We start from the raw sequence: 15945 nt of genomic DNA on the forward strand, positions 1-15945 counted from the left end.
GATGGATTGGGGGGGGGGGGGGAGGAGGGAGCTAGGAGGAGGAGGAAGTGTTGAGTTGGGGGGGTGGAGAGAGAGAGATGGTGTTTGAGCATTAGGTTGCAATCTCAAGAATAAGGAACTAACATTTGGTACTGAGGTAAGAATGAATTTATTAACTCAAAATACAGGAGTTTTGAAATTAACTATGCCAAAGGCTATATAACTCAGTCATAGAGAGGTAGTGATTTCTAGATTCTCATGATGTCAATGATTATGGGGATAGTGCAGAAGAATAGTGTTGAGGTAGATAATCTAAATTCTTGATATAGAAAGGCAGAGCATGCTGAATTACCCATTCCTGCCCTTGTGTTGCTATGTTCCTAACACTTAACAGAATATTTAAGATGCAGTGCGAATAGTTCCAACTTGATATCCTCATATTTGTTTCACTTATTTAATATAATCCAGAAGTCTATTTGTTTTATTTGCTGCTATGAAGTAAATGTATATTAATTGGACCCAGTGAGAGGGAGAAATTGAAGAAAATAAGTATTAATTTAAAAAGAAGGTGCAAGTCAAATTAACAAGATTAAAGAGTGACAGAACTGCAAGGGGAGCTGCAGGAAGCTGAGCTGATAACAATGTTTAAGAGGCACTTTGACACATGAAGAGGCAGGATATGGAGGGGTATGGATCATATGTAGACAGCTGCCATTAATTTAGAGAGACATCATGATCTGAATGGCCTGTTTCTGTTCTGTACTGTGCTATGTTCTATAAAATGCCCATCGTCTGAAAATCTGCATCCTAGAGAGTTTTATAGAAAGTGGCTCTGGAATATTGGATGCACTGGTGGTCATCTTCTATAGACACTGGAGCCATTCATACAGATTTGGATGGTGGCATACGTAAAACTATTATTTAAAAACAGGGGGAAAGAAAACAGAATTACAAACTATTAGTCTAACATCAGTAGTGTGGAACATGCTAAAATCTATCATAAAAGAATAATATTATAAAAGATAATGGAACACTTGGAAAACACCAGTGTGATTAAACAAAGTCGGCATTGGCTTTTGCGAGGGAAGTCATGCTTAACTAATCTCATGGAGCTTTGTGAAGGTGTTACTAATAGAATAGATCAGGGAGGGCCAGTGGACCTGGATTTATTTAGATTTCAGGTAGGCTTTTGATAAGGTCCCACATAAGAGGCCAATGAGCTAAATTAAAACACATGGGATTGGGAGTAATAAACTGGCATGAATTGAACCAGTAGTTGACAGACTGGAACGAGAATAAATGGGTCCTCTTTTGGTTGGCAGGTGGTGACTACTGGTTGTACTTCAGAGATCAGTGCTTGAGCCCCAGCTATTCAGATATATATAAATGACTTGGATGAGGGAACAAAATGCAATATTTATAAGTTTGCTAATGGCACAAAGCTAAGTGGAATTGAGAGTTATAAGGAGGCTGCAAAGAGGTTTCATGTTGATCTAGAAAAGTTGAATATGCAAACATATGGTAGATATATACCTTTCCCCTCCACCTTAGACCTATGCTCTCTAATTCTGGACTCCCCGACCCCAGGGAAAAGACTTTGTCTTTTTATCCTATCCATGCCCCTCATAATTTTGTAAACCTCTAGAAGGTGAAAAAATTTTAAAATAATAATATGCTGGGACACACAAATAAAAAATTGCAGATGTTGGAACTCAAACAGAAATAGCTGGAAAAACTCTGCAGATCTGGCAACATTTGTGGAGAGAAAGCATTTTGGGACCAGTGACTCTCCTTCAAAAGGGTCTTCATACTGAAGAAGGATCACAGGGCCAGAACCAGTAACCATGCTTTCTCTCTCAGATGCTGCTAAACCTCCTGAGTTTTTCCATCTATTTCTGTTTTTAAGATGAGTTGAGTATTTGCTTAGAGTATTGAAAGTGGCAGGACCAGGAGAAAAGTAAGTAAATCACAGAGTTCTTGACTTGGTTAATAGGGGCGTAGAGTACAAGAGCAAGGAGGCGACACTGAAATTATGCAAGATATTTGTCAGATTTTGATGTAAGAATATTATGTTCTGGGCACCACATTATAAGAAGGATGTGAGCGCATTGGCGAGAGTGTCAAAGCAGTTTACAAGAATGGTTCCAGGGATGAGGAATTTCAGTTATGAGAGTAGATTGGGGAAGTTCAGGTTCTTCTCCTTAGAGCGAAGGAGGGTAAGAGGAGGTCAGATAAAGGTTTTAAAAATCATGAATGGGCTGGAAAGAGTAGATAGGGAGAAACTGATCTGCTTGTAAAATTAATAAGCATAAGAGAGTTCAGATTTAGTGATCAGTATAAGAAGCAAGGGTAAAGTGAAGAAAATCTTTCTCAGCAAGTAAATAAGGTATGGAATGCACTGTCTGAAGTCTGGTTGAGGTAAGTGTAATTTGAGGCATTCAAGAGGGCATTGGGTGAATGCTTGGATGTAAATAATTTACAGGGGTAAGGGAGAAATAAAGCAGGAGACTGGAATTAATTTGGTGATCATTTAATGAGATGGTGCTGATCTGATGACTTCCTTCTGTGCTTTTGCACTCCTTTTGATTTTGTGATCGGGATTGCATTAACTCAAGTTGGAAGAGTTAAAAGTCTCTCAACGCCAGGTTATAGTCCAACAGGTTGGACTAAACCTGGTGTTGTGAGATTGTTAACTTTGTCCACCCCAGTCCAACACCGGCACCTCCAAGTTGAGAAGAATGAGACCAGATCTGATTGAACATAAAGTTCTAACAGGGCTTGAAGGACTAGATGCAGGGAGGATGTTTACACTGATTGGCCAGTCTAAAAGCAGGGGTCACAGTCTCAGGAATAAAGCAGGCCATTCAGGGTTGAGGGGAGTTAGTAAGCTTGCAGATGACACCAAAATTGGAGGTGTAGTGGACAGTGAAGAGGGTTACCTCAGACTACAACAGGATCTGGACCAGATGGGCTAATGGGCTGAGAAGTGGCAGATGGAGTTTAATTCTGCTAAATGCGAGGTGCTGCATTTTGGAAAAGCAAATCTTAGCAGGACTTATACACTTAATGGTAAGGTCCTAGGGAGTGTTGCTGAACAAAGAGATCTTGGAATGCAGGTTCATAGCTCCTTGAAAGTGGTGTCGCAGGTAGATAGCATAGTGAAGGTGGTGTTTGGTATGCTTTCCTTTATTGTCAGAGTATTGAGTACAGGGAGGTCATGTTGCGGCTGGACAGGACATTGGTTAGGCCACTGTTAGAATATTGCGTGCAGTTCTGGTCTCCTTCCTATTGGAAAGATGTTGTGAAATTTGAAAGGGTTCAGAAAAGATTTACAAGGATGTTGCCAGGGTTGGAGGATCTGAGCTACAGGGAGAGGCTGAACAGGCTGGGCCTGTTTTCCCTTGAGCGTTGGAGGCTGAGGGGTGACCTTCTTGAGGTTTACAAAATTGAGGGGCGTGGTTCGGGTAAATAGGCAAAGTCTTTTCCCTGGGGTTGGGGAGTCCAGAATTAGAGGGCATAGGTCTAGGGTGAGAGGGGAAAGATATAAAAGAGACCTACAGGGCAACGTTTTCACACAGAGGGTGGTATGTGTATGGAATGAGCTGCCAGAGGAAGTGATAGTGGCTCGTACAATTGCAACATTTAAGAAGCATTTGGATGGGTATATGAATGGGAAGGGTTTGATGGGATATGGGCCGGGTGCTGGCAGGTGGGACTAGATTGGGTTGGGATATCTGGTCAGCATGGACGGGTTGGACCGAAGGGTCTGTTTCCATGCTGTACACCTCTATGACTTGGGTGGTCAACCTATGGAATTTGCTTCAAGGAAGGCTCAACAAGTCCACACCGACCCGCCGAAGCGCAACCCACCCATACCCCTACATTTACCCCTTTAACCTAACACTACGGGCAATTTAGCGTGGCGCCTGGTCATTTAGTACTTTAATGAAAGAGATTGATCAGTTTTTTAAGCTCATAAAGGTATCAACGAGTATGGAGAGAATACAGGAATATAGTGTTGAAATAGAGGATTAGCTGTGATCATATTGAATGACAGAGTGGGCTCTAAGTGAAGAATAGCTTAGCCTTGCTACTAGTTTCTGTTTTAAATATCATTTCCATTAACTTCGTAACACTTTCAATTTCAATCTTGAATATTTTTCACCTTCACCCATTAATAAGTGTTCTTGGAACATATGTTTTGCCTTTTTTTTTCCCCCTCCTTTTTTTTCCATACCTTCCCTTTAATACCTTGCATCAATTTATACTGACTTTCATCTGCCACTGTGCTGTTGATTTGCTGTTTTTGTTGCATAAATGTTTGGTCTAAGTTCAATTATGCAGCCTTGTGTACTAAAAAAAATGTAGGCAGTATTAGTTTGTTGTAAAACTAGGTGTGCACCAAACTAAATATCTCGTTTTTTTTCCCACTCACTTCTAACTTTTTCTTCTCATCACTCATTTCTTTTCGATCTCCTTCTTTCTTTTTCTCTTCCCACCTTTTTGTTGCAGTCCCTTAGTTCCTTGCCTTCACCCTGGACAAATGTACCAGGTCATCTCTGAAGTATTGTCTACGTACTTTGAGGAAAAGACACTAGATCCAGTCGTAGCTGAAGTATTTATTTTTAGTAGAACAAACATGAGAGCAGGTAATTCCAGGGTTTTTTTTAAATAGTTGGGGATAAAAGATAGTTTTTTGAAAAAAAGTACAGAGCAGGAAGGAGGAAGAAATGCTATTGACTTCCTATTTGTAATTTAGTGGATGGAATGAAAAGTTGAGGAGGTACATTTCAACAAACAGTAAGGATTTTTTTAATGCAACATGACAATTAATCTGTCAGGACATAAACTTCAGCTGCATTCTTTGGAGTTGACTATGTCAATGTTCTGCTGGCCAACATCCCATCTTTTACATTATGCAACCTTGTGCTTACCAAAAGCTTGCAAGCTCACATCTGAACTATCACCAATTTGTGTTCACCATCACATTTAGCTTATTGAGTTATGCTGGCACTATTGAACCTATTCTACCATTCAAGGATATCATAATCTGTGGCATACCTCCATATAATTACCTATATCTCTTAATATCTTTGGTTATAAAGTATTTATTGATTTCAGTTTTGAAGTTAAAAATTGACAGTAATTTGCAGCAGATACTTTCAAACTTCTGCACTTATTGTAAATAGAAGTACTTCCAAATTTCATTCATGAAAGGCTTGCTCAAATTTTAGACTAAATTCCCTAGTCCTCGATTTCACAACCAGCAGAAAATAATTCATTCTATCTACTCTCTCAGTTGCATTTAATATTTTGAAAACTTCAAGCAGGTCATTCCTTACCTTTATAAATTTCAGGCAATAAAGTCATGGTCTGTGTAATCTTTCCTCAAAATTCAACATTTGGTCTCGCATCTATCATTTAGTAGACAATCGAAATAGTTAGATGACTTACTCAAATTAAAAAATATTTAGCAGATAATATGTCTAAGCAACGAATTAGATTAGATTACTTACAGTGTGGAAACAGGCCCTTCGGCCCAACAAGTCCACACCGACCCGCCGAAGCGCAACCCACCCATACCCCTACATTTACCCCTTTAACCTAACACTACGGGCAATTTACCATGGCCCTTCACCTGACCCGCACATCTTTGGACTGTGGGAGGAAACCGGAGCACCCGGAGGAAACCCACGCAGACACGGGGAGAATGTGCAAACTCCACACAGTCAGTCGCCTGAGTCGGGAATTGAACCCGGGTCTACAGGCGCTGTGAGGCAGCAGTGCTAACCACTGGGCCACCGTGCCGCCCACGGTGGCCCAGTGGTTAGCACTCCTGAGAATTCATGCTCAGGAGTTGGTGTACTTAATATTGAGTTCAGAAGGTTATGAAGTTCCTCATCAAAAAATCAAATGCTGTTCCTCCAGTTTCCAGTGGGATTCACTGGAACATTGCAGCTGGCCAAGGAAAGAAATATAAGCACGTATTGAAATAGTGAGTGGTCAGAGGGTCGAGGTCACTGAATGGAGGGGTAGAAAGAAAGGACAAGGGAACACGATTGTTTCTGGGTGGAAAAAGAGATATGGGTGGAAATTTGAAAATTGGTCAGATAAGGTTGATCACCCTGTCAATCATAGTGGGGGAAGTGGTGATAAAAGTCTTTGGGGAAGAAATAGGAAGACTTGTTGAAAGTACCATTTTAATACACAACATTGAAATAGATGTCAGAGAAATGGAGAAACTGGAAGAACAAATGTGCTTCTTACTAGAAGCAGGGTGTGAGGAAGTATAGTAAATGTAACTGTGAATCTGGTAGAATTGTAAGGTGCATGTGCTCCAGATCTCCTACTTCTACCAGTATTTCCATAAACATGAGCATTTGTTACAAATCTAGCAGTGCTTCAATTTTAATGTTTTTCATGATAGTTTTCAGATCCTTCCATTACCTTGCCTGCCCTGTCAATCCTTGCAACTGCCACCAGTCTTGGAAGTCTTCAAAACATCATTGCTGCTCCAATTTGGTATCTTGTTGATTTGTGATTTTAATTGCTGCAACATTTCTGACCTTGCTTTCAATTGGTTTGGACTAACTGTAGAATTATCTTCTTCTCAACCAAGGTGCTTTTTAACCTTGGATCTCTGGCAAAGTCTTTTATTGTAAGGTTAAGCACCTAAGGACTTTTTTGCAACATTAAGTATGAGTTGTTAAAACATACCCGTTGCTGATCTAGGTCGTGTTAAGAATACAGCTGACCATCATCCTGTACATTGATTTGCGGCAGATTATATCACAATGACAGCATGTAATCAATATGTTCGTAGGCCTCAATAATGCTCTGAAATCTGTTACCTTTTTCTTTTACAGGCCATTGCTTTGCCTCCCATTGCTAAGTGGCCTTACCAAAATGGTTTTACTTTAAATACTTGGTTTCGCATGGATCCGCTAAATAATATAAATGTGGACAAAGACAAGCCATATCTCTACTGGTATATACTCAAAATTTACTTATGCATAGTTATTATATAAGCTGGTGTTTTTTAAGAATGTACTTATTAAATTTTTCTGATTGTGAGCTGCACTTGTCTTGTGGTTGGGAATACAAATGACAATATAATTAATAAAAATACTGGACTGGAAGTTGCATTTTATATGGAATTGATTTGTTTCTGCTCAATATGGGCGGCACGGTGGCACAGTGGTTAGCACTGCTGCCTCACAGCGCCAGAGACCCGGGTTCAATTCCCGCCTCAGGCGACTGACTGTGTGGAATTTGCACGTTCCCCCCGTGTCTGTGTGGGTTTCCTCCGGGTGCTCCGGTTTCCTCCCACAGTCCAAAGATGTGCAGGTTCGGTGAATTGGCCATGCTAAATTGCCCGTAGTGTTATGTAAGGGGTGAATGTAGGGGTATGGGTGGGTTGCGCTTCGGCGGGGTGGTGTGGACTTGTTGGGCCGAAGGGCCTGTTTCCACACTGTAAGTAATCTAATCTAATATTTATTTGTTTGATTTAACATTTTTCAGTTGTATTGTAAATGCATTATATAATATCCATAAGTTTTCTTGCTTACTGAACTTGAATCATTAACTCTTTCTCTTGCTACAGATGCTGCCAGACTTGCTCAGTTTCTCCAGCATTTTTTTAATTTACTTAGCTCTTTTTCTGAGCTGTCAGGTAGAGAGATGTGATCTTGTATAGTAAGTTTAATTAAGGGAATTAAATTGTATATATTGCTCTTTATTTCCTCATACCTAATTTAGACGAACAATGTAGCATGTTGTAGAAGTAACAAATATGACAAATGAGGCATATTTCAAAACACAATTCCAAGCAGAAAATTCTGCATCCACACAGCAGCAGCTTTATGACTTCTAAGGAAAGGAAGCTATTATTTCTGATTGATACAGATCATTAGATTAATATTTGAAAGCAGACCAGGCCCTCCATGACATTGTCAAAACATGAACAGGAAGGAAGAAAGTATTCAAAGTTTGTGAAAAGATTTGTAGCTCGGGTGCTCGTTGTTGTGGTTCTCTTCGCCGAGCTGGGAATTTGTGTTCCAGACATTTCGTCCCGTCTCGGTGACATCCTCAGTGCTTGGGAGCCTCCTGTGAAGCGCTTCTGTGATCTTTCCACTGGCATTTGTAGTGGTTTGAATCTGTAGTGGTTTGTAGTAGTTCGGAAATGCTCTTGATGTATGGTTGTGTGACTAGTCCTTTGGGTTGTGGCATGTACTCGTACACACACAAATGAAGTTGCGCCAAGACACTATTCAAAAGGGCCACAACACACTGCAGTATACCAGAACTGCAAAAAGAGGAAGAAGAACACCTATACAATTTATTCGCCAAAAACGGATACCTGCGTAATTTCATCAACAGATGTCTAAGGGAAAGACAACGGAACGAGGACATGCCACAACCCAAAGGACTAGCCACACTACCATGCATCAAGAGCATTTCCGAACAGACAGCCAGACTACTGCGACCACGAGGACTCATAACAGCACACAAACCAACAGCCACTCTCAGACAACAACTCACCAGAATGAAGGACCTGATACCCAGCCTGAGCAAAACCAATGTAGTGTACAAAATCCCATTCAAGGACTGCACAAAACACTACATAGGACAAACAGGAAGACAGCTAACGATCCGCATCCATGAACACCAACTAGCCACGAAACGAAACGACCAGCTATCCTTAGTAGCCACACAGACAGATGACAAGCAACATGTATTCGACTGGGACAACACTACTATTATAGGACAAGCCAAACAGAGAACAGCCAGGGAATTCCTAGAGGCATGGCACTTATCCACAGATTCAATCAACAAGCACATCGACCTGGACCCAATATACCGACCACTGCAACGGACAGCTGGAACTGACAACCGGAAGCGGCAGATTCAAACCACTACAAATGCCGGTGGAAAGATCACAGGAGGCTCCCAAGCACTGAGGATGTCACCTAGACAGGGGACGAAACGTCTGCAACTCAAATTCGCACTCGGTGAACAGAATCACAACAGGAAGAAAGTATAATAGATAAAACTTACACTGCTTAAGCACTGTTGCAAGAAATTGCTAACTTATTTTATAACTCCTGACATCAATAGAAGAGCTTGACAGAGGTAAAAAGTTGTGGATAAACAATAAAGATGATATGCTTCATTCCATTAAAATTCATGAAAAGTCAAAGTGGATAAAACTATGAAAGTAGAATAAAACCTTATGTTTTATGTTATTATGTAAGTTCTTCTGAAGAGATGGTTTTTTTGACTGAATGATGATCAGATGACTTATTTGCAGAAACAACTAAATACACTCTTACTCGATTAAAAATATCAGTGTGGTCTAGGTTCGAACCTGATTGATTAACAGACTTCCCTGATGGATTCCAATGTACTGTGACAGTAATTCACAGTGAGGCTAATACCTTTAAAATGTCACATGGCATGACATCACAATTTGACACATTGTTATCCACCTTGGTTCTTTTAAAGATTCATGTTTGGCCTGATCATAGATATATGCAATGTTCCAACAACATCCAGTGGAATGTGAAAGAACTGATGAGAAAATTATTAAGACATAAGATTTGAAGTTGCTGAAGCCAATAGTTGGAGCAGGAGGTTACAAGGGTGGGTAGGAGGTATGTGGAAAGCTGTTCTTGAACTATGCAATGAGCTTGGATGAAACAATATAAAATGGCAGTATGGAAAGATTGGCATTGGTGCATAAGGGAATTTACGTCTAAAACTATGGGAAGTTCAAGATTTTCTTTTTAGAAAAGTAATTCACGGGATACCAGAAAATGCTACTCAGTGCTCATTATATATTTGCACTTGGGCTTGTAGTTTTTATTACATTCCAGCTTGTGATTACAAATCCATTTCAGTGCAGACCACCCCCCACAACAGATGTTCAACTTATGTGAACAAGACAAAAGTGCATCCTTTGATTGCGAAGTGGCCCATTCCCAACTCTTCAGAGAAGACTGTTCAAGAACACACTTTGCATTCAGCCCTGCCTGCCACTGGCCTGTGTTTATGATAGTAAAGGCAGATTTAAACCTTTAATTGCTAACTAATTGGGCAGTAAAGTGTCTTAGTAGCTCTGAGGGTGAATAGCCCAGTGGGCGACGTATCCATCCCTGTATTATGGGGGGAAAGTTCAAAGATGGGCTGGAAAGAGGCTGGGCACACAGCATGCTTTTGTAAAAAGGTGATGTAAATTATGCTTGTTGGATATCTGTAAGCTCCGAACTTCTTCTTTGCTGGTTAGAAATTAGGATGCAAGAAAAAGCAATTGAGGGGTATGCTTTCTCTGTTGCTCTTCCCTTGCTTAATTTGAAGCAGACTAATGATTTTGGCTTTGCATCTTTCTGTGATTCAGAGATGAAATTGAAGGTGTGTGTAGAATGATTTGTCCTGACTAATTATAAAACTGGGCAGTGTTAATTTAACATTGTTTAGAAATGTATATCGTGAACCATGATTTATCTGCAACATACCTTTTTTTTGAAGACATACAATAATGTTGCATTATCCATTTGCAGCTTTCGAACGAGTAAAGGAGTTGGCTATTCAGCACATTTTGTTGGAAACTGTTTGATTATAACATCATTGAAATCAAAAGGAAAAGGTTTCCAGCATTGTGTGAAGTATGATTTTCAACCGAGGAAGGTAAGTACATGAAATGTGCGATATTAATACATGGTAGAATGCATTTTGTAGAACACAAATACCGGTGTGTTGAATATGTATTTTTGTTAAACTGTCGATACAATTTTTCACTTCCTTTGTATTTCACGAAAGGTTTAAACTTGTATGATGTCAGTTTTTGAATATAGTTCATGCTTAGTAAGAAGTGTTGGATCGATATTTGTGTTTTCACAGAATGCAGATATTTCTAATGTAAATTTGACTGGTCTATTCTGGTGCTTTGTGAAACAAATACAAGTTGACAAGGTTTCGCATTTGTCTCTAAGTCTGACTATTGTAGATTCAAATCCCCCTCCAGTGATTTCAGCTGGCATTTGAGTGCTGTACTAAGTTAAAAATCTCTCAACACCAGGTTATAGTCCAACAGGTTTATTTGAAGCACTAGCTTTTGAGGCACTGCTGCTTCATCAGATGGTTGTTGTACTAAAGAATTGCTGCACCGTTTAATTGAAAGATGAAAGCTCCAATAGCATTAATCAGTGGAGTTCTCTACAATGTCAGAGTCAATATTTATTCTTCAACAAGTGTTACTAAATCAGATTAAATGGTAATTATTGCATTGTGGATCATTGCTATGTGCACATTGGCTGCTGTATTTCCAGCACTCTGAAAGTTCTTAATTGTCTGTAAATCCTGAGGCAAGGGTTTTGAGGAAGTAACAAAGAGGATTGATGAGGGCAGAACGGTAGATGTGATCTATATGGACTTCAGTAAGGCATTTGACAAAGTTCCCCATGGGACACTGAGCAAGGTTAGATCTTATGGAGTACAAGGAGAACTTGCCATTTGGATACAGAACTGGCTCATAGATAGAAGACAGGGTGGTGGTGGAGGGTTGCGTTTCAGACTGGAGGCCTGTGACCAGTGGAGTGCCATAAGGATCGGTGCTGGGTCCACTACTTTTCATCATTTAGATAAATGATTTGGATGGGAGCATAAGAAGTACAGTAAGTAAGTTTGCTGATGACACCAAAATTGGAGGTGTAGTGGACAGCGAAGAATGTTACCTCAGATTACAACAAGATCTTGACCAGATGGGCCAATGTGCTGAGAAGTGGCAGATGGAGTTTAATTCAGATAAATGCGAGGTGCTGCATTTTGGGAAAGCAAATCTTAGCAGGACTTATACACTCAATGGGAAGGTCCTTGGGAGTGTTGCTGAACAAAGAGACCTTGGAGTGCAGGTTCATAGCTCCTTGAAAGTGGAATCGCAGGTAGATAGGATAGTGAAGGCAGCATTTGGTATGCTTTCCTTTATTGGTCAGAGTATTGAGTGCAGGAGTTGGGAGGTCATGTTGCGGCTGTACAGGACATTGGTTAGACCACTGTTGGAATATTGCGTGCAATTCTGGCCTCCTTCCTTCCGGAAAGATTTGAAACTTGAAAGGGTTCAGAAAAGATTTACAAGGATGTTGCCAGGGTTGGAGGGTTTGAGCTATAGGGAGAGGTTGAATAGACTCGGGCTGTTTTTCCCTCGAGCGTTGGAGGCTGAAGGGTGACCTTTACGAAGGTTTATAAAATCATGAGGGGCATGGATAAGATAAATAGACAAACTCTTTTCCCTGGGGTCGGGGAGTCCAGAACTGGAGGCCATGGTTTAGGGTAAGAAGGAAAAGATATAAAAGAGACCTAAGGGGCAACGTTCCCACGCAGAGGGTGGTACGTGTATGGAATGAGCTGCCAGAGGAAGTGGTGGAGACTAGTACAATTGCAACATTTAAGCTGCATTTGGATGGGTATATGATTAGGAATGGTTTGGCACGATATGGGCCGGGTGCTGGCAGGTGGGACGAGATTGGGTTGGGATATCATCTGGTCGGCATGAACGAGTTGGACCAAAGGGTCTGTTGCTGTGCTGTACATCTCTCTGACTCTAAGTACAAGTTCTTAATTTTTGAGAATTAGAAGTAGTGCAGGGCTATGTCTGTTTTCATGAAATGGTCGAGCCCAAACTAATTTGTCAAATTCAATAAGTATTTCAAGCTGTTATTTTTAATGCATGTAATGTAAACTTAAAGGACAGGCGTAACTATTTATTATGATTGATATTTGTTTGTTGATTATTTTTATTGATATAAGGAATGCTTATTTGCAACAACTCTGTACTACTTGGCATATTGATAAGAATTATTACTCTTCAAATTGAGTAATTATCATCTCACTGATATTGATGACATGAGTAATTCTTATATCATTTTCAGTGGTACATGATCAGCATTGTACATATCTACAACCGCTGGAGAAATAGTGAAATTCGTTGTTATGTCAATGGTCAGCTGGTTTCTTATGGAGATATGGCTTGGCATGTCAACACTAATGATGTAAGTTTAATGTAACTTTTAATGAAAATATTTTACTGGTTGTGTGAACAAGTAAGGATTTGAACAGACCGTAGTTAGAATATAGGAGATCAGAATACACCAGGGTTCTTATTTTTATATTGTCCCTTAGTATTTTCAGAAGGAATTCCATTTTATGAACTTTCAGCCAAAAATCCCATTAATTTTATTTGAAGTAGGATGCAATGTAATGGGAGGATATAATGAGTAAATATTATTTGCAGTTCCATGTTTTGATGCGTGAATTCTAATTTCTGTAGCACAGTACAGCAATGTGTGTGTTAGGTTTTCGATGATGAATCAGGTCTGAGATATATGCAAAAAGGATGAATTAAAATTGCATCAAAGATGACACTGTTCAGTTATTTCAGGCAAAAAGGGAAACTATTCTCATGCCTATCTCCTCCGTCAAAGCAGATTTAATGGAATAAAGATAAAAAATATTTCAATTACATGGAAGATCAGTGGCCAGAGCACCTAGATTGAAGATAGTTGGCAAAAGAATGAGAGGGAAGATGAGAATATTTTAATGCTGTAAGTTATGGCAATTTGGAATGTACTGTCAGAGTGGCACAAACAGATTTACAGAAAACTTTCTAAAGGGAATTAGATATCGACTTGAAAAGAAGAAGGCTATATTCTGAGTGAAAGCTTTGATGTTGTGAATAAAGAGTAGCAGAATTGCACTGATTGGCTAATTTTTTTCAAAGAACGAGCATAGGTATGATGGCTAATGGCCTCTTTTGCTGTATCATTCTCTGATACTTCACAGCAAACTCAATTTGACAGCAGTCTTAATTTTTGAATGTAATCTTGTGTGCATTAACATTTATTATTGTGATTGATTGCATTCCTGAAAATTGTGACTTTATGTGAAGCATGGTTTCCCATTGGAATCCATTATAAACCCAGACTGAGGTACCTGTGGACATTTTGTTTGCATTGCAAAGAAGACACAGGAGGGAGAGGGAACTGGTGGTGGTGGTGGTATGGGGAACATGTAAAATAATGGAGAACATAGGTCATGCTTTTAAGTTGTGGAACTCAATATTTCCAGGGGTTGTAACATGAGTAGGTGGAAAATGAGGTGTTCCTCTGGCTTGCATTGAGCTCTCCAGCACTTCCTATATTTATTTCAAAATAAACTCATCTGATGGATTTTTACTTGACCAGACTCCATCTATGATTTGGAGATACTGGTGTTGGACTGGGGAGTACAAAGTTAAAAATCACACAACACCAGTTTATAGTCCAACAGGTTTAATTGGAAACACACTAGCTTTCGGAGCGACGCTCCTTCATCAGGTGATTGTGGAGGGCTCGATCGTAACACAGAATTTATAGCAAAAATTTGCAGTGTGATGTAACTGAAATTATACATTGAAAAATTGATTGTCTGTTAAGCCCTTCAAAATCTGTTAGAATACAGTGATAGTTTCACTTCTTTCATGTGTAAATCACAAAACCCTTTTTTTTAAAGTTGCATTCTCGGGTTAGCTGTTAACAATGGTGATAGCTAGACAATATGTGAAGGTGTTAGCCCCCTGTGTTCTCTGTCTATGATCAGGTCATAGACAGAGAATACAGGGGGCTAACACCTTCAACATATTGTCTAGCTATCACCATTGTTAACAGCTAACCCGAGAATGCAACTTTTTTAAAAAAAAGGGTTTTGTGATTTACACATGAAGAAGTGAAACTATCACTGTATTCTAACAGATGAAAGGCTTAACAGACATTTCAATTTTTCAATGTATAATTTCAGTTACATACATTGTAAATTTTTGCTATAAATTCTGTGTTACGATCGAGCCCTCCACAATCACCTGATGAAGGAGCGCCGCTCCGAAACCTAGTGTGTTTCCAATTAAACCTGTTGGACTATAACCTGGTGTTGTGATTTTTAACTTTGTAGACTCCATCTAGTGTTTGAAGGTGGCCACTGTAGGCAGGATTACCTGTACTTAACAACAACTTCCACTAAATGGATCCCCAACCTCTCTGCAAGTTCAGAGTAGTAGATAAGCGATACTTTAAAGAATAAGCACAGTGGGCAAGAGTGAGAGTTTGGGTGCAGGGTGGTTTGTAATTGGAGAAGATGGTGAGGGTGAGAGGAACTTGTGGGATGAGAATGATCAGGCAACTGTGGGAGTGGAACCGTGGGGGAAAGAGCTGTTGAAAGCAGGCAGGTTGCACAGGATGTCTGTATCAAGTAACGTTAAACTGAAATTCTCAATGTTAAGCAAAGGATGTATTGTCACTTTTTTTAACAGCGTTGAAACAATCACAAAGGCATGTTCAGTTATGATTGCACAATGTTATGCCACATTTTCAGTTTCCCAGCTACGAAGCAGTCCACATCCAAATGCAATAAGACCTAGATGCAATGCTCCCTCTAATTGTTTTTGGTGCAAAGACTTGTGAGGTGTATATGTCACTGGCTTCCAAAACTGGAGGTCACTGTGTGCAGAACCTTGGAGTGCTATGGACAGTTTCGTGGGAATGTTGCCTGGATGATGCCCAGGCTTGGGCTGAAAAATGGCAAATATTTGAAGCACACAGTACCAGGTAATGATCATCTCGAAGAGGAGTGAACCTAACCATAGCCCTTTGGCATTCATTGGCATCCCCACTGCTGCTTCCATCGCAATTAACATTTTAGGGATTACTATTGGACAAAAACTGAACTAAATGAGCCATGTAAATAATGTGGCTATAATAGTAGGTCAGAGGTTAGGAATTTTGCAGTAAGTAACTTAATTTCTGACTTCCCAAAGTCTATCCATCACCTACAAGTCAGGTGTATCATGGAATGCTCCCCATTTGCCTGGATGAATGCAGTTCCAACAGAAACCTGACAGTGTCGAGGTAAAAACAACTTGATTGACATTGCATCCATAAA

The 15945-nt window shown here is 39.9% G+C and overlaps 1 protein-coding gene across 1 annotated transcript in view; it reads left to right on the forward strand.

Moving 5' to 3' along the window:
* The window catches only part of nbeaa (neurobeachin a), an 849844-nt gene that overhangs the window by 101923 nt on the left and 731976 nt on the right, over positions 1 to 15945 (forward strand). Inside the window, exons 5-7 of the mRNA XM_043692709.1 lie at positions 6846 to 6967; positions 10539 to 10665; positions 12906 to 13025. Of these exons, the coding sequence (XP_043548644.1) occupies positions 6846 to 6967; positions 10539 to 10665; positions 12906 to 13025 (369 nt within the window). The remainder of the gene's footprint in view (positions 1 to 6845; positions 6968 to 10538; positions 10666 to 12905; positions 13026 to 15945) is intronic.

This window comes from Chiloscyllium plagiosum, chromosome 6, assembly GCF_004010195.1.
Source record: "Chiloscyllium plagiosum isolate BGI_BamShark_2017 chromosome 6, ASM401019v2, whole genome shotgun sequence".
NCBI lineage: Eukaryota > Metazoa > Chordata > Chondrichthyes > Orectolobiformes > Hemiscylliidae > Chiloscyllium > Chiloscyllium plagiosum.